Source organism: Rhipicephalus microplus, chromosome 5 (assembly GCF_043290135.1).
Source record: "Rhipicephalus microplus isolate Deutch F79 chromosome 5, USDA_Rmic, whole genome shotgun sequence".
NCBI classification, from domain to species: Eukaryota; Metazoa; Arthropoda; class Arachnida; order Ixodida; family Ixodidae; genus Rhipicephalus; species Rhipicephalus microplus.
This window is the reverse complement of record NC_134704.1, coordinates 25,599,301-25,616,992: the sequence shown is the minus strand read 5'-3', so window position 1 is coordinate 25,616,992 and position 17,692 is coordinate 25,599,301. Positions and strand designations below refer to the sequence as shown.

The following is a 17,692-nucleotide window of genomic DNA, read 5'->3' as shown; positions in this document are numbered from 1 at the left end:
GTAACGACGCAGTTAACCCAACGGTTAACGTTACTGGACCACTTCTGGCGATTTTAACGGCGTTTACGTGTGCCTAGCGTTGCTAGCGTCGCTCGCTGATCACTTCGCCCGCTCTGCTGTTGTGGCCATCCGAAGCAGAAAACTGGTCGGTGGAGTTAAACAAGAGGCAATGATCCGTTTGTTGATATCCTAGCCGCGCGTCAGTACACCTCTCTGCGCACGCCTGCGGTAATTGTCCTAGTGAAATGATTGTTTCTCGACGGAGGTAACGACCGTACGCATCGCGATGTTCAATAGGAAAGGCCTATTTTGGAAAAGCGAAGGATTCCACTACGGGTACTCGACACCGTACCAGCTATTTGACGCTGCGAAAGGTGCGTGCACCGGGCGTTTATTTCGGCGTTGATGACGTAAAATGCTATAGTGTTGTGGCAGGACCTTTGGAGGCCGCAAACAGAGCGCACGATTGTGCGTCTCAAGGCGCGCCTCTAAAAATAAACCTCGCCCAATAATTTACAGCTCTAGCTGCAGCGATCTGCCGCGCTGGTTTTCTTATAAATTAACATTTCTTGCTATTCATCCCTGCCATTTTATCTTTTTCCAGGCAGCTTGTCCTTCGTACAAAAACTACGACTTGAAGTCAAACTTCCTGTGCACAACGGCTGTGTAAGTGCGGCGTGCATATGCCTCTTTTGTTGGCTCCTCTCTCCTTTAATTTCACTGTTGCGCAGAGATGTAGCGCTTACAACTGTATGGGCTTCAGCGTTGCACGTGTGACATTTACATTGCATGCGCCTGCGATAATTAGCATTACATTTATATGTTGCGTATATGGACCTTACACATCGTTATGGGTGCTCGGAGCTGCAATTAAACTATAAACTATGCGTTCGCCCAGAGCTGTCGTAATAGTAATGGTGTGCGCAATGCCTACTGGGCCAAATTCCTTAAATATATGCCATACACACTGTGTGACAGACATGCATTGTCTAATATTGCATGTGCTGCTTATTTGAGGCGCTCACGTGCATGCCTTTGCATACATATTTCGTACACATATTTTATGACATGTACACGGCACTGTTTATGTGAAATCGCTATGGCTGGTACAATCTGTATATCATAGCATGTCATGTATTTTTTCTCGAGTTGTTTGCTCATGGCTTTAATGCAACTATTTGCATAATAATAGTATGTGCGACTGTTTCTGGCTCCCGTTAAATGTGAATAAGTTCTTTTTTACTTTACGAAATGTATATGTACAAATGGCTTCTCACTTTCATGTTCTGTGCTGTTAATGTGAGTTGCACTGCAATATTTGGATGATTACAGTTGTTTGTTCAATCTGTTTGTAACAATGTTGTGCAGTGCGTAGAATAAACTAAACTGATGCATTGACACAGCGAACATTAAACTCGTCATGTAAGTGGACAACATTAATTCTCAAAAGCCCAATTCTACCTAGCAATGGTTGCGCGTCTACTGAATCATTGCTGGGTCATAGTTTGGGACACAAGTTGCCCAAGTAACCTTGCTGCTAGATCTGACTCGGAATGAATTTATCTGCACATGAAAGCCATCATGACAAATGTTAGCTAATGCAGATCTTTACAGCTGCCGTAAGCTTTGCAGTTCAGTCTTCCCCTGTGCAAAAAACTAAATAAGTACTGTATTTTAACTTGAATTGTGTCTTAAGACGCATGCAACACGCGTTAAACTTACAAGCAGTTATTGCAGCACATCTTACTTCACTCGTAATGCCTTTTTCCTTCATTGAGGATGTTATCCATAGGATTGTTATTGGTGGGTCACAGTGGTTACTTCATGTGTTTAGCTGTGAGGGCGTCTTTTTCTGTGAAAACAATATCTCTGTAAAAAAGTAACGCAGCCAAAAAATTTTTGCTGCCTCCGATTGATTGCAAGCGTTACCCTTACTTCAGTGGCAATGCAGAGGAATCGATACCTTAAAAAGTAGTCTTGCAGTAAATGTATTACAGAATGCCTGCAAATGTTTTGGCATTCCTTGCTTCGTTTCTGAAAATCGTGCTGTGCAGGTGAACACCATATGCTGGAACGATGCGGGTACTTATCTGCTGTCTGGCTCCGACGATCAGCATCTTTGCATCACAAATGCACACACCCATGTGGTATGTCATATCGGTGCAGGATTAGACTTGATAAGTAATGTTTGTGATGATAGCTGAATGAGTTTTCCACTGTGCACGCAGCTCCTTGCACATATTAGGACTGGCCACACAGCAAACATTTTCAGTGCCAAGTTCCTTCCAAGCTCTGGAGATCGTTTGGTGAGTACAGTCATTGATCATTTGTTAATCAGTCAGGTAAGAAATCTGGCTTGATCTGCAGCAAAATGATAAATATAATGGCTCTTTGTGACATGGCTCCTCATTTGGGATATGAAGCAACTTTTGGCACATCTGTTTACTATTGGCAAGGAAGAGAGCACAAACACTAGTATAATAATAAATTAAGCATTCTTGTTGTCTAAAGTTCCTTCATACAACTTCTGGTTGAAATACTTCGCTACGCGCGATTGCCTTGACGAAGTCGGCACCGTGTTTAACGAGACACTGGATGTGAGCTATCTCACCACGAATAGCCAAATATCTTTTTTACCTTTTTTCAAATGTAGATAACTGTCGCATGCAATTTGAGTCAGTTATTGAGTTTGGTTTATCACTAAATATAGCATGAATGGCTTTTGAATCATTAGGTTATTGTTTACTGTATAGTTAGTTAATTACAGTAATATACACCATGATATGTTCCAACATTTTCATTTGTTTTACATTTGGTCTCCAGAACCTTAGCATCATATTATTTAATTTTCATGCATTTATAGACAGCCGACCATAATGTGCGTCATAAGAAGTTCAACGTGGTTGTACTCTTTTATTTCAGGTGGTTTCCTGTTCAGGAGATGGCGCCATACTTTTCTCGGACGTGGAGCGCCCCGAGACGAGCCTGCGAAACTTGTTCAACTGCCATTTTGGTACAGCGTATGAGATTGCTACGGTTCCAAACGACCCACACAGCTTTCTCTCGTGCGGTGAAGATGGCACGGTGCGCTGGTTTGACTTGCGCACGAAGACCAGCTGCTCCGCCGACGACTGTTCTGAGGTTAGTGTCATGGAAGACATCATCTGATATGTTTATTCTTTGTCATTTGTAGATTGCTAACCCTGCCAAGTGATTGCATAGAAAAATTTTTGATTCAACAGCGACTTACTGCTAACAATGCTAAAACAGAGCATTTGACGAGGAAGCCGGTCTTTCTGGGCTCTGCCTTGTCACAATGTTAGCTGCAGAGACATACCCTATTTGGCCACTGTTGCTCACTTGAAGACTATACTTATCCATGTTTGTCCAGTTTAAATATTCCTGTAAGCCAATGGCTTTGAGACCTTCAGCAGCTGCAAAGTGTGGTCCTTTCTGTATTTGTTGACTGTTGGAGCAGTTCGGAGCAACACATCTTTAACCAAGGCAGTGTTGCTGATCTGTTGCCTTTCAATCTGGCTTGCATGCCATTTAGTCATTTTTCAGTGACAACATTATCAAAAGCCTATCAACTAAGGAACAGCTGGCAGAAAAAAAATCTTATTGTGGTTCTTGCGAATATATGATGTTAAAGCAAGCAAAATTTTGTTACTTATGCTCCACAGAGGACCAAAATACAGTTGATTGCAACTATGTGTTGAAACTTGTAACGGCAGGAAGATGGATGCATAGAAAAATGTGGAATCCTGCGGCACTTTCGACACGGTTATGCATGTTGATTGGTGTTACAGTTAAGTTCCAGTATCGTAACTCAAAGTTGAATCTTCAGGCAACCAGAGGTGCGATTAAGGGAGCACTTGTCATTTGTAAAATTCACTCATTTATCAAATTTACTCTTACTATAATTTTAAATTGTCCATTGACACTTGCATCGGGGTATTTTACTGCTTGCTGAGCAATCCTCACTGTAAATCATTTGTCTGCATTTTTTATGTAACCTGATATTATGTGGCAGTGCGCAGATTTGGAAGAAAGATGTTCTATGTTTAGGCATGTTCTAGTGTGATATACAACAGCTTTGTCTATAATTTAGTACATTATAACTTTTCATTGTATCTTTCTATAATTAAAATTAAGCATTACAACATCATTGATTTGAGTGTAGCTTGAGCCACCTGTATATTTTGTATTGGCTGCAATGTCCGCACTAGAACAAAAGCTGACTGAACTGGAGAGATTTTTTAAGCTAAAACTTTGAATTTGTAAAGTTTTCTTTATGTTTTATAGGATGTCCTTATTAACTGTCACCGTGCCATCACTTCAATATCTGTGAATCCACTGACCGCATACTACTTAGCTGTTGGGTGCTCAGATTCAGCTGTCAGAGTCTTTGATCGACGCATGTTGGGGACACGAGCGACTGGTAAGTCCCTGGCCCTTGTTAACAATGTTATTTCTTGCATCTAGTGAATTATCAGTTGTGAGTAGCCACATAGATGAAGCACTAAATCACAGCAGTGCTGAGTTACAGCTTGTGAACTTCTTATGAAAATATCGGGCCAAGATAAATATAAATGGACAGTAACATCTTGTGATGCTGCTTGAAATAATGCATAGTATATTCCTGTTTTACATGAGCGATCTGTAGAAGGAGCAAAAAAAGACTGCATGTTGTTCATTGCATTGCTGCTGGAAATTAACATTAGCTTGTGGTAAGTTACTGTAATAGTAAGTGTACTCCCTCTGGTTCTAACTTGATGCTACAAAATGGTGCCAACATGGGTACTCATGCTAATGACTTTGGTGATGCAACATTCCATGTATGCTAATTAATATGTATGCAAATGAGAACATACTTGTTATTTTTACTGACAATAATTTTGGCAACAGTAACCATGACTGTTCCACAAATTATGTTTGCATTACTACCCTATTTGTTCTTCGGCTTGTACATTGTGATAAGATGTTGCTCACTCCCGTATCGCTGAGCTGGGCTGTCCTCTTCCTTCTAGGTAACTTCATGAGCAACAGCATGGATGCCATGACGTCACGGCTCACTGTTCCCGAGTTTGAGGGCCGTAGTCACCGAATCACTTCGTTGACGTATAGTGCCGATGGGCAAGAGATTTTGGTCAGCTACTCATCAGACTACATTTACCTGTTTGATGCAGTGGTATGTAGTGCCCATTGCACATTGACCTGTACGAAATCGGCACTTTACATATCGTCAAGATTTTTACAACAATGACCACCTTAAAGTCTTTTTTTTTCACACGATTACAACTGTGAGAGCAAGCACTCATCTGCGAAAAGCATACTGCAGGCATTATCATAGCTTAGTGATGACTGCAGTAAGGAATTAAGAAAATTAAGACCATAGAGTAGCAATATCTTTGCAGATCAACTCCGATTAGTTGTAGCACTGCATGAAAGTGTACTCACTTCTTGCCCATAATCTTCATTCTTTACCTAATATACATTGCTATCACATTTTTAGTGATAAACGAAAGAAGATGAACTCAAATACTAGTTTTTTTTGTTAGAGACAATATTAACAAGAGGCATGTTTATAATAACCATGGCAAACCTTACTCTTTCATCTTTGGCAAATGCCATATATTTCTTTCAACAGTGCAAGACTGTTTCTGCATGGAATTGTTGTTACCAAGTAATTTCAGCATTCAAAAGTACCAGTAGACTGAGACTATCGCTGCGCATAGCCTGAGCAGCGCCGTAGCCGACACCACAAAAGTGGTGAAACGGCCATACGATTCGCCTGCACCAATCTGACCAGGCTCACTGCATGTAAAGGGAAGTTTATTGCAGCACGAGTTCAGTGGTGGAGGCTCGCCACGACATTAGAAATGAATGGTGACGTAGTGTACAACTGCAGGATTTACGCTTTGTTGGCTTAGATGTGCTCCATAAAATGTAACGTTTTGACGAGTTGCGAATTTTGTGTACATTTGTGAAGTATTAAAACACCCGACGACTGCGTAGGCTCACTGAATGCGCCGAATGTGGTTTGAACGGTGCATGCATGCCTGTGCCGCATTATTCACCGTATTCTGCTTCGCGCACACATTTTCACCAGCTGGTGCTGTTGGTGGGGAGGACATGGGAAAATTGTGAACCTGATCTGCGAATTTTGATTGAACAGTGGGTTTTACAAGACATCATTGCCACACTGCTGAAAGTAAATGAAATGGCACAGCTCATTGTGAACTGTCTCAGGCAATGTGGGCAAATCGAACAGACCTTAAGCTTTCTTGCGTCTTACACTAACTGCCTGGAACTGTGTTTTTTTTTATCCTTATGCAAATGCATGCTGCTCTTTTTTTACATTTTTATCTAGGCCGGACATCTATATTGCAGCAAAGAAGGCGTCTTGCTTACAGCATCAGGACTCTTCTTGCCATGACACATCAGGCTGTTTGCAACATTATTACATGCTTCCATTGTTCATGCTCTGCAACTGTGTTTTGCTTATCTCATACAGGGAAGTGTGCAAGAGGAACCAAAGTCATACGGTGCAGATGGGAGGAACTGCAGTGCCTCAGAGGTAATGTGCTTACAAGCACGTTCATAATCACGCGCTATAGCGGTCGGAGTGTCTGGATATGATAAATTATCAAGAAGACCTGGTGGTCGCAATAACGAGAAGTCACTTGGTACTCTGTATTATAATGATCATGCAAAATGAAGATGATTCCCAGTAGTCATGCGTTGCCATGTACCGTGTCAGCCGACCCAGGCGTAAATGCGTGTGAAAACACACACGCATTTCACACACACACACACGCATTCACAACCTAACTCATCCTTGCATGCAAGAAGCTGACTAACTACCAATGTTTTTCAGGAAACCACGTAAAAAGCAAGTGTGCAATGAAGTTGGTAAAGGCAAAGTAAAATATCGAAAAATACAGTCTCCAGCCATACTTTACCATCACTAGACTCTGAAACAGTGTGTCTCTTGCCCTACTGTTATTGAAGCAAATTAGTTAAAACACGGATTGGCACTGTCGTTCTAAACTGCGGCCGTTTGAAGCATGTTTTACCTTTAGAATGTTAAGGTTCTTCGACCACGGGTGTGAGAAAGCTTGCATTTGAAATGTAGCCGACTGTATTTTTATTGCTTATTGAGTACTTTTGCACATTGTGTATTTTCAGTTCAAGCAGAAGGAATGTCGTGTCTCGATGAAGCGTCTTCGGGTTCGTGGAGACTGGTCGGACACTGGACCCAATGCTAGGCCCGAGTGTGAAATGAGGGGTGAGTTCCTTGTGCTCTCTTCTTCTATCTAGCATTCACAATTTTTTTCTCATTTCTATCAAAGTTTGTTCGACAAGTGCTTAATATTGCACATTATTTTCTTGCCTCTTTTCTGATCTAGAGGCAGAGCTTCAATAAAGTAGGGAGACTAATTGAGCGAACTTGATTCTTTATTTGTCCGATTCGTATTCTTGTCAGCTTCCGCGTTGTTGACATACTAAGATGAATTTGTTTTGTACTTCTTCTAAAGATGAAAAAAAAAAATTTTGTTTCTAAGTTCTGCGGGGCATTTCGTGCAGTCTCGTTGTAGTAAGTACGCGCCACATTTTTTGACACGATTGGTGGTTTTGCTAAATCATGCATAATTTAAGCAACGCAAATTCCTTTTGTGCTCACTGAATAGATGCAGCAATGCTGTCTTTTGGTATTGAAGGTGTGTTGCATTATGGAAGACAGTGCAGGCAATTATAGTGCAAGCAAAAAGATTCGTATTTTGTAGTTTTATACTATCACCAGTACACAGCATTTACCAGCACCTTTAAACAACCCGGAACAGTGTCAGTGGATCCAAGCAGATCATATAAAAAATGCTGGTCACTGATATCTTTACTCAAGTCTGAGCTGCAACACTGTATAGAAACACTTATGAGCAGTCGTTCCATGTCTTGAGAATGATGTGTAGATGCTGTAGCTTGATGCTGCTTCCACTTGAAGTGCTTTCATCAAAATGCACCAATAGTTGTCTTGTGGTCGCAATATTTTTTATGCGCACATTATTGATTTTAACGTTACTTTTACATCTTTGTGTTTCAGCACTCGGCGAACAACAGCCGCGCTCGCTTCACGCGAGCTTGATGCAGCGCATGTCTGACGTCCTCACACGCATGTTCAACTCATCCACTGGAGCTGTAAGGGCAGCAGGCACACCGAACAGGCCTCGCGCAGGCACCTTTCTTGCTTCATCGCTCTCATCTTCATCTTCAACATCACCTGCCTATAGTGGAGGGGACAGTTCCACAGATGAAGACATTGAAGCCACAGTGGCTAGGCATTCGCGAAGTGTGCGGCTTGCCAGAGGTGAGCATCGCATTCAGTCTTACTGAAACTGTTGCTCTCCTGATGCAAAGCCTTCTTTTAAAAAGCTGGAAGTTGCTGTGTACGTGATCGCCGGTCACTCTAGAAAGACTTACTGAGCTCTTGTTGCGACAGACTGCTCTGGTAGTTTCAAAAAGGAGGCGAATTGCTGCCTACACATTGCGCAGTTTTAGAGCTACGAGAGCTTCGCAGCTTCTACGCAATGCAACCATGACTTGGTTAACATTCATGCTCCTAGCAAATTCATTTGCTTTGCTAAGACTGTATAGACCAGACGATTACTCTTACACACACGTTTTGAGCGAGCATACATAATCTTAAACCCAGTTGCCACCTCACAGCGCAGCCAGCGTAAGGACCACGGGTTTGGTTTTGTCACAGCTGATCACAAGTGGACATTGAGGGCCAGCATGTAATAAGGACAAGGTGGATGCTATTTTGGTCAACCTTTGCACATGACGTGTGGCCCCCTATCGAAGGTGGCTGCTTCTTCAAGCAATAAAAATTATCGTCTAGACCGGAGAGTGCGAGAAAGTGCTTCCATTCATGCATGCTTACTGTGAAACAGGTCTGAAAAAGCTCGTCGAAGACTAATCGGCATACAAGTTGAAAAATCTTGTCACTGCAGAAAGAAATGGAAACTCACCTAGTTTAGTTTGTTAATTTTACATTTCCACATTCGCAGTCATCAGGCAACGTGTTCGGGAGAAAATGGCCAGCAGAGCTGCTCAACGAGCAAATGCAGAGAGGGAACAGGAAGCTGTGACACAGGGCTCGTCCTCAAATGTGGTGGCCCTGGATCTGTCTCAGCCAAGCGCCAGCACCTCTGGTCAGGCGACATCCGACAACACGAAGCAAGCAAAGCAACTTGGAGATGCTTGCCCAGCGTGCAGCAGGTTGGTATCTACTGCAAACAAATATAGATGTTGGCTAGTGGATACATCGGTAAAGAATACACCACAACTTTGCTGCAAAGGCTCTAGAAACTCAGCAGTGAAGAGGCAAGAAGCTCTGAGCACTGACAGAACTTCACTCTGGTTTGCCCCCTTCCTTATGCTATACTAGTGTGTAGTCGCTGATTGTGCTGAAGGCGGTATCCTGCTGCGTGGAATTATCTACACAAGGCAAACACTACATAGGTGCATTCAATCTTTATCAGTGAGAAACACATAGCCTGTCTGGCTGCTTGTTGCAACCAACTTGCCCTAATTGTTAAGTTAGTGGAATAGCCTCTCTCCATGTTTACAAGGCTTTGATACCAAGTTCAGGCAAGATCTGGTTAAGGCAGTCTGTGAGCACATGGTTTAGATAGCATAGTGTGTATGTGCACCCAGTGACACACAATGTGTGAAAAACATGGTGCTTCACATTACTAATTGCTGACTTTTAAGTTCTACGAAAATTAATTTTTTCTTTGGAAGCCATGTTTGTGTATGTTTCATGGCTATTGAATTTTATTAGAGAGGAATTATAATTTGCACTGTGGGTGTGCCATCACCCTCTGTAAAGTTCTTTTTGCCTCATGGCGCACACAAGTCCAGCGGGTTAGCACAGTTGGCATACCCACTGCCGTGCAAGCGTTGGTGCTGCTCCCGGGATCGCAGTGACCTGTTGATGAGATCAGGCACGTGCGCGGGGAACAGCAATCAGTGTCTCTATGGAATTGGCGAGCTAGTTGACATTTGTCTTTTCTGGGAGCTCGATGGGGACGATTCAGCGACTCGGTTCACTGGATTCCTATGGCAATGCTGCATGTGCAGTACATTGCATGTGTTATGTTGTTAATGTGTGTTATATTGGCATTTTAGTATTGCATTATTTGCCTTATTATGCAAGATTCGGCTGGCAGGCTTGCTGTCATGCAAGTTCTGCTAATCAATTTCTTTTGTTTTCTACACTGCGGTGCATCCTGTGACCAATTGTTCTGAGAAGAGCTCTCTTGAGGCCCCATGGCACTAACAGTATGTTCTTGTTCCTGATTGCAGTGGCAGTGTTAGGCAGGACAGCTCAAAGAGTGTCTCGCAGCCAGTCCTAGCAGCAGGGCTTCGGCGCTCACCAAACCAGTCTGATGATGACGATGATGCTGCATTCCAAGACTCAGTGGAGAGCATCTCTGAAAACGAGTGCTTCCAGTCAGCAGCGGAGAACATATCTCCAGCTGGGGAGAATGGAATAGACGGCGCACTGTTGGATGATCTCCCGTCTGCGTTCGGAGACAGAGGTGAATGCACTGTTAAAATTGTTTATCACCATATTGCAATATCACAGATCGTGCATAACCAAACACAATGAAACTTACTCAGGGAGGCTTTAAAATAAAGAGAATTGACTGAAAAATTTTGATTATGTGCTGTAGAGTTACATAATTTAGGGTGCAGCCTTTTGTGTGTTTATTCATGGCATCTTGAGAGGTTGTCAGTATGCCATGAAGGAGCAAAATTCTTGAATGCTATATTAACTTTGTTATATACAGTAATTCATTATATTAGTAGTTATACCTCAGCTTGACTGTACTAAATGAATGTTATACAGTTACATCCAGAAAATGACATGATTATGGTATTGGAAGATCATCATAAGTACCAGATTTCATGAGTGTTTAATATGCATTGGTATTGCTTGCTTTGGTAATATCAAAGCAAATACTTTCAAATGCAAACCAAGAACAGTGAATTGATAGCCCTTTATTGGCATGTGTTTACCAATAGAGTGGATACACTGTGTCTAAGAAAATTAACATCTACTACTTTGTCTCTTCTGGCTGGTGATATGGAGTTTAGTTTTAATCTGAGACTATTCTCTTCTGTATAGGAGCTACCTCAACGCCAGTGAGAGATGCCAGTGCTGATAACACGAGTGAAGATGAAAATACAAACCTGAATGATGATCCTGCCTTTCATTGGAGGAGGTGAGTTTTTGTAATCAAAATCTGTGGACATCTAAAAAACCGGGTTTATTTCATTATTGCCCACCACAGGAAAGGAGGAAAACTAAGCCTCTTGTCATGATAATAGACTAATAGACAGATGCTTCCCACCTTAACAATATACCATGTAAGACACCAAACAAGAGTAATGCACAGACTGTCGCTTTAGGACAATGCCCCCGGTGCAAAATGCTGCGCATGCTTCCATGCTTCAAGGGTGGATGGTGTCACCAAATTTTCAGGCAATAAAAAGCCTGCTGTAGGCTTTCTCTGTATGCAAGGACACTCAAAATGAAGTATTAAACACAGCAGACATTTAGGATATATTAAATTTGCTTATGAAGTGGACCTAAATGCTCATTCTCGCAATCAAGACCCATCATTAGCGCGACTGAAACTAGCATCACTGTGTAGGAAATGTAACGAAAGTTTTAGGGATGTCAGATAACATTAGAATGATGCGTAATAAACAGTGAAATGCAGCTCTGCTGCACTGGGCAAGCCAAGAGAGCATTGGCTGTAATCTACACTTACCGTATTTACTCGATTCTACCGCGCCCTCGATTGTAACGCGCACCCGATTTCCACCGCGAAAAAAAAAAAAAAAAAAAACGTAAGACATCGATTGCAACGCGCACCCATTTTTTCTCGCTGGCCCGCATGATCACACCACTCGAAAAAACGACTCCTTTCGGGAGCGTCTTCCATTTAAATATGAGGTACGGGCGAAGCTTGTGCCCATCTGACCATTGCCGTCACTGTAGTTTTACCGTGGACCGATGTCAGCACGCGAACTTGCTTCGCCCCCTTCTTCTTGACGGTTGTGGTGCCAGGCATGTCGAAGTAAAGAGGCGCCTGATCGGCATTCCCGATTTGCCCAAGCAGGTAGTCGTTGTTGCGCCGCAAGTTTAGGACGAACCTCTGAAAACTGTGAAGCTTTTCATCGTACTCCTCCGCAAAACTTTTCGCATATGCATGTTCCCCTTCGGAGGGAAAAGCCTTTCCTCTTCATAAAGTTAGTTAGCCAGCACCTGCTCGCTTAAAACTGGCTCCGCATTAGACATTTTTCTAAGACTAATTGCATAGCCCGCACTTGGAGCAGTTCTGCCGTCACGGGCCGCTGTGCTGCTCGCTGCTAAAGCACATACTCGCCGAGCAGCTCTTTAATTTGCGGAAACCGACCCTGCTGTGGTCCACTGAAGCCTTTGCGTAAAGCTTTGCTGTCGAAAATCTTCTGCTTTTGTTTCCGCCGGTCCCGCACGCACGTTTCGGGAACTCCGAACGACCGCGATGCGGCCCGATTTTCGTCCGTTTCTGCACACGCGATGACTTTTCTTTTAAAAGCGGCATCATGGTGCACTCGAGTTTTTGGAGTCGGCCATTCCACGCCGTCGATGCTAATGCACTACTAGATGACGAATTCCTCAGCACACGTACGAAGTGCCGCACATGAGAAACACATAGGCAGAAATGGACGACGCGCCATGCCGACGCACGTAGGGGGCGGCCATTTTAGATTTGCCGATGGCAATAGATTGGCCGTAATTTTTTTGTTCGTACTCGATTCTAACGCGCATGCGATTTATGAACTCGCTTAACCGGAAAAAAGGTGCGCGTTAGATTCGAGTAATTACGGTAGTATTTCTCAGCTTGTTGGCGAAATTTGATTACATCACCCTTTAACACTGGGGAACAGAGCAAATAGGGTATACCTTGTTGCAGTTTTGTGATCTTTTCTCTGAGGCTTCAGTGTTCTACAAAGCATCTATCAAATGCCAAGCTTTTTGAGTTCTACTGTTTATTCTGCAGACAATCTGCAACGCCACCACGAGCACCTTCAGAGGCTAGTCTACAGCCAACAGGCGACAGCACTTCGCCTGCAAGCAGCAGAGCACGTTCTGTGTCCAGGTGGCCCTACCTTCATATTGCCTATTTTATTTCTTAAACCACGAGTGAATGTGCTACTTTACTCGGGGACAACATTTTGTGGCAATGAAAACAAAGCTACGGGGGTGGAGCTACTGCACATGTACGCTTTGGCGAAGTAGTCTAGCAAGACTCGCTTTTTGAATGCTGGCCGTGTTTGAATAATACTACAGCATAGAACTTGCTATGTCTGCTTACACAGCCATTTGTGAGTGACATTCGACTCAAGTGTCTTCAACGAGTCTTCGGAATAGCTGGAGTGTGGCGCGCACTCACCTAAAGGCGAAGACACCATTTTTACTATGAGCTGCACATAAAACATGCGACGTTTTCAGACGTGCGAATCGCAAAATTACACTTCATAAAGCAAAACAAATGCGTATATTTCCTCGCTTCGTTCAGTGTCTCTTTAAGAAACATCATCTTGTAGAAAATAAAGCAATGTTGTTTTTTTATGATTTTCACGCGGACAACAGAGACGGATTTGTGGGAATATATTCTTCAACAGTGGCACACGCCTACTTTGGTTCCGGAGTCTTCCCTTCATTGCCACAGAAAGTTGTCCCCAAGTATAGCAGTGACGTAAAACTAAAAAAACTATAACAGCTGAATTCGGAAAAGACTGAGCTCTAGCAAAATATAGTGACACAAGCTGTGAACAGGCATTCTACTCCATACTTGCACCAGGAATTGTTGCCACAAACAAATTTTTGTGGCAGTTATGAAATTTTCATGTACCGTTAGCTTAAAATTCATTTCACAGGTTGGAGAAGTTTGTGCTGCTGTTAAATACGAATAATTGACAGGTCCAAAAAATTTGTCGGCCACTGTGCACTCACTTGAAGTAAACATTGCCCTGAACTAGATAAAACGTGCTAATATTCTTGATGCCAACGCAGCATTATAAAGGAATATCTCAAAATTTGGCAGGTCCTTGGTGTACTGGTATGTAAATATGACAGCATTCAATAAGTGATGGCTATTGACTCCCAAGAAACTGGTTGGGTTCTTTCAGGCAGCCGACAGTTCCAGACTCTGACAGCGTATTGCGTGCTATGGCTGAAGACTTGCATCTTGAAAAAGAGTGCGTGGAGGAGCCTTCTTTCACAAGAACTGTGACTGGCCCTCGTGCACGGAAGCGTTACACTGGGCACCGCAACTCCCGGACAATGGTGAGAATTGTCAAACAGACTCCCAATTGGTGTAAAGACACTTGTCTTAGGAAAGCAGAAAGCACAGAGGCTGGTAAAACACACTAAAGCAAACTGATGTTCTAATACATGAAAGAGAACTGCCTCTAATATCGCCACACCTATGATGGTTGGGCAGATCGATGGGTTGCGATTCTTATTAATGAATGATGCTTCTGTGACATCCGAGGCACCTGAGTGTGCATAAGTATCCTTCACCTAAAAATTATCAGTAATTGATTGATTGATGGCGAGTTTGATGTAGCAATCTTTAAAGTGTGTGATCTTCTGTTTGTGTCTTTGCCGTCTTGTGTATGCGCAGATCAAAGAGGCCACCTTCTGGGGCAACGAGTTCGTGATGAGTGGTTCCGACTGTGGGCACATCTTTATCTGGCACAAGGAGACTTGCGAGCTGGTCATGATCATGGAGGCGGACCACCATGTCGTGAATTGCTTGCAGCCACACCCTTTCGATCCTGGTTAGCCACTTGATCATTTCTAAGAGGCTGTGTAATTAGAGCAGCTGTGTGTGATGTTTGCATCTGCATTAGTGTCTTGTGCATAGTACTATTTATAGGACTAAGATACCAAAACATGCATGCCTAGCGCTAAACTTTTTGTAGTGCCTACATTGGCACTGGTGGTACTGCTTACTTTATAGTTTTAATGAAAACAAGTGCAATGCATGGTTTATATTTTCAATAGAAGTGCTTTTTTATAGCAAGCTGTGCAATACCAATTCTTTATTTATTCATAATTGTACCTATGTAATCTCTCGTACACAAGTGGCCAGGCCATATGGAGTTCTTCTAAAATAAGAGTCAGTCTAGTGTGACCTAAACCAATCTGTAGCATTTGGAACATTTCTATCAGTCCATGCGAGGTTTTATTTATTGCAGTTGCCCTTGTGAAACGTGTGCTGTAAGCAAGCAAGAAGGCTTGCACATCCACCATTATACCAGGACTTACACAAGAGCTAATGTGCCAACGTATGTTTCTGTGAAATCGGCCTCCCCACGAAGATTTTCTCGTTTGCTTACTTTTCAGTTTTGGCATCCAGTGGGATAGACTATGACATCAAAATATGGGCCCCTCTTCGGGAAGAACCTTTCTTCGATGCTGAAAAGGCTGCAGAGGTATGTTTAGTAATGGCTATTCATCGAGTAAGAGTTACAGCTCAAGTCATGGGTAATATGTTCGCATTCAAGATGCTGTTTACAGGTTTTGCCAGTTCAGCTTAATGAGACACAAAATTGTATGTACTAGTGAGGTGTTTTTTTATAAGATTTTATCTTTGTAAACACTGTCGTACCATGAATAAGCTGGTCGCTATAGTAAAAAAAAATCGGGCAGAAAAGTTCGTCGGTGTTGGTCTATATGAAGCGTTTAATATCAGTGAGCAGAAACACAGCTACTCTTGCTACTGCCAAAAGACCCCAACCTCATATTCAGAAATGCTCCTTGACTAGGACTTGACTTGTCACTGCCTCAAGGCAGTGTGTTTGAAATGCGCTCGTGCTATCTGGGCGCAACCTAAAGACGGCATGTTCGAAACTCGTTTGTGCTGCATTGAAGGCGATGGCATGTCAAGTTCAAGTCAAGGAGCATTTTTGATTACAGGAGGTAAGATGCCAATTTTTTGTTCATCTAAATCTTGCTTATGTGCGGGCATTTTTAGTTAAATATAAGGAAATTCTATGTACACATAGATTAAGTGCATGAAGTTTTTGCCCTAACGTTTTTTTTTTTTTTGTCCACAGATGATCAAACGCAACGAGGTGATGCTGGAAGAAACCAAGGACACAATTACTGTGCCAGCTTCCTTCATGATTCGCATGCTTGCGTCACTAAACCATCTGCGGTCTTCAGGTACATGTTGCCATGTTTTTAGGTTAGCTTTTGGCTCGGTGGTGCTTGTAGTGATTGTGAGAGCAGTTTTGCCATATATAACTACACTCATTTACTGCTTTTCAACAGAGTTGATGGCTTTTTGTTATTAGTTTGTGTCACCAGAAAACTATCACCAGGAATGAGTATGAGCCACAGAAAGTGGGCAATGCAAGTTGAATTCTCAAAGAGGCTAGTGAAGTCAAGCTCAAGAAAATACTGATTACTACTGACTGGGTTAAGTCTAATTAGAGCAAATTAGACTAATTGCTTTGTATTATTGAACCAAATTTGCTCAAGATAGTTTCATGTGGCCTAATAATGCTAATTGAGTCATGCTCAGACTAAGGTGGGGGACCACTAGCTCAGCTGTGACTCAGCCTTGTACCTATAATGTGAGTTGCGCACATTTTTTGTTTTTGCTGCGGCCACATTGCTCACCTCTTGTGATGCCAAAGGCGGGTTTTGCTAGCTCTCATTAATAGTGTGTCTAACAATGAAAGCAAGCCCTTAAATTTGCATCCCTTTCCCCCAATGCAGCTTCTGGAACTCAGGGCTGGCGGCGGCTGATGCGAGACGCTCGGACGGACGACTCGGACAGCAGCAACCACTGATGAAATCTCACAATTTTTATCGCATTTTTAATTTCCAAAGCTTACCTTTATTACCTAGTCTACCACCCGGACAGATTTATTTTCATGTGTATGAGTGTTTCAACCATGCCATGCTTAATTTCCCAGTGTTCCATGCAGCAGCATATATATATTTTTTTCATTGCTGCATTCCTATACTATTTATTGGAAGTGGTTCCTGCCAGGTTGCCACTGTTGAATGTGCAAATAAAATGTCCATAGAAAGCTGTAGAATGGGCAACGTCACGAAGGTTTCAAGTGCGTGAATAAAGTGGCACCTGTGTCCATTTCAGTCTGCTGTGTTACCTACCCACTTCAGTTCGATCCAGGGTCATGAAGTTGGTCTAGGATGTTTCTTATCTATATGAATATGAAACTTGCAGCTCGTGAAACTTAAAAGGGTAGCGGTTCAACCAGGAATTGAGGCTGCATGCTTTTCATTCCACTGCCTCCTCATGCAGCACACTACGGTGCTTTGTATGTGGAGCAGGTTGTAGCCCACGCTGTGAATGTGGCGGATATGTTAACTCAATCTGGTACTATGGGTCACGTGTGGACACTAACATTGCAACTCCACTGCCAAACACAAAGACCCGAAAACTTCACTGATGATCCAGGAGCATAAGTGGGATGAACCCTTTACATTCTCTGACAAGTGAGCGTTAAAGGGCAAAGTTCCATGTGACACTTTGAGTATCTCAATTATCGATGTGCAGCTTCCTGCTTCTTGACACAAGTGGAACTG

The 17,692-nt window shown here is 42.8% G+C and overlaps 1 protein-coding gene across 1 annotated transcript; it reads left to right on the top strand.

The window, feature by feature from the left end:
• The first annotated feature begins 65 nt into the window (after positions 1–65).
• On the top strand, positions 66–17,234 carry LOC119174859 (DDB1- and CUL4-associated factor 6). Its single transcript, XM_037425969.2, has 19 exons — positions 66–374; positions 605–666; positions 2,055–2,147; positions 2,229–2,306; positions 2,923–3,141; positions 4,306–4,441; positions 5,031–5,191; positions 6,518–6,580; positions 7,192–7,291; positions 8,105–8,368; positions 9,072–9,282; positions 10,372–10,607; positions 11,198–11,294; positions 13,122–13,220; positions 14,254–14,410; positions 14,751–14,907; positions 15,476–15,564; positions 16,189–16,297; positions 16,856–17,234. Exons 1-19 carry the CDS (start codon positions 287–289, stop codon positions 16,927–16,929), a joined length of 2,493 nt encoding a protein of 830 aa, XP_037281866.2. The 5' UTR covers positions 66–286; the 3' UTR covers positions 16,930–17,234.
• The last annotated feature ends 458 nt before the right edge of the window (positions 17,235–17,692 follow it).

Excerpts from the sequence above, each read along its gene's own strand:
- LOC119174859 (XM_037425969.2), top strand. The coding sequence starts at position 287 with ATGTTCAATAGGAAAGGCCTATTTTGGAAAAGCGAAGGATTCCACTAC. Across the intron at positions 2,307-2,922 it reads CAAGCTCTGGAGATCGTTTG|GTGGTTTCCTGTTCAGGAGA; the intron begins GTGAGTACAGTC and ends CTTTTATTTCAG. Across the intron at positions 6,581-7,191 it reads GGAACTGCAGTGCCTCAGAG|TTCAAGCAGAAGGAATGTCG; the intron begins GTAATGTGCTTA and ends GTGTATTTTCAG.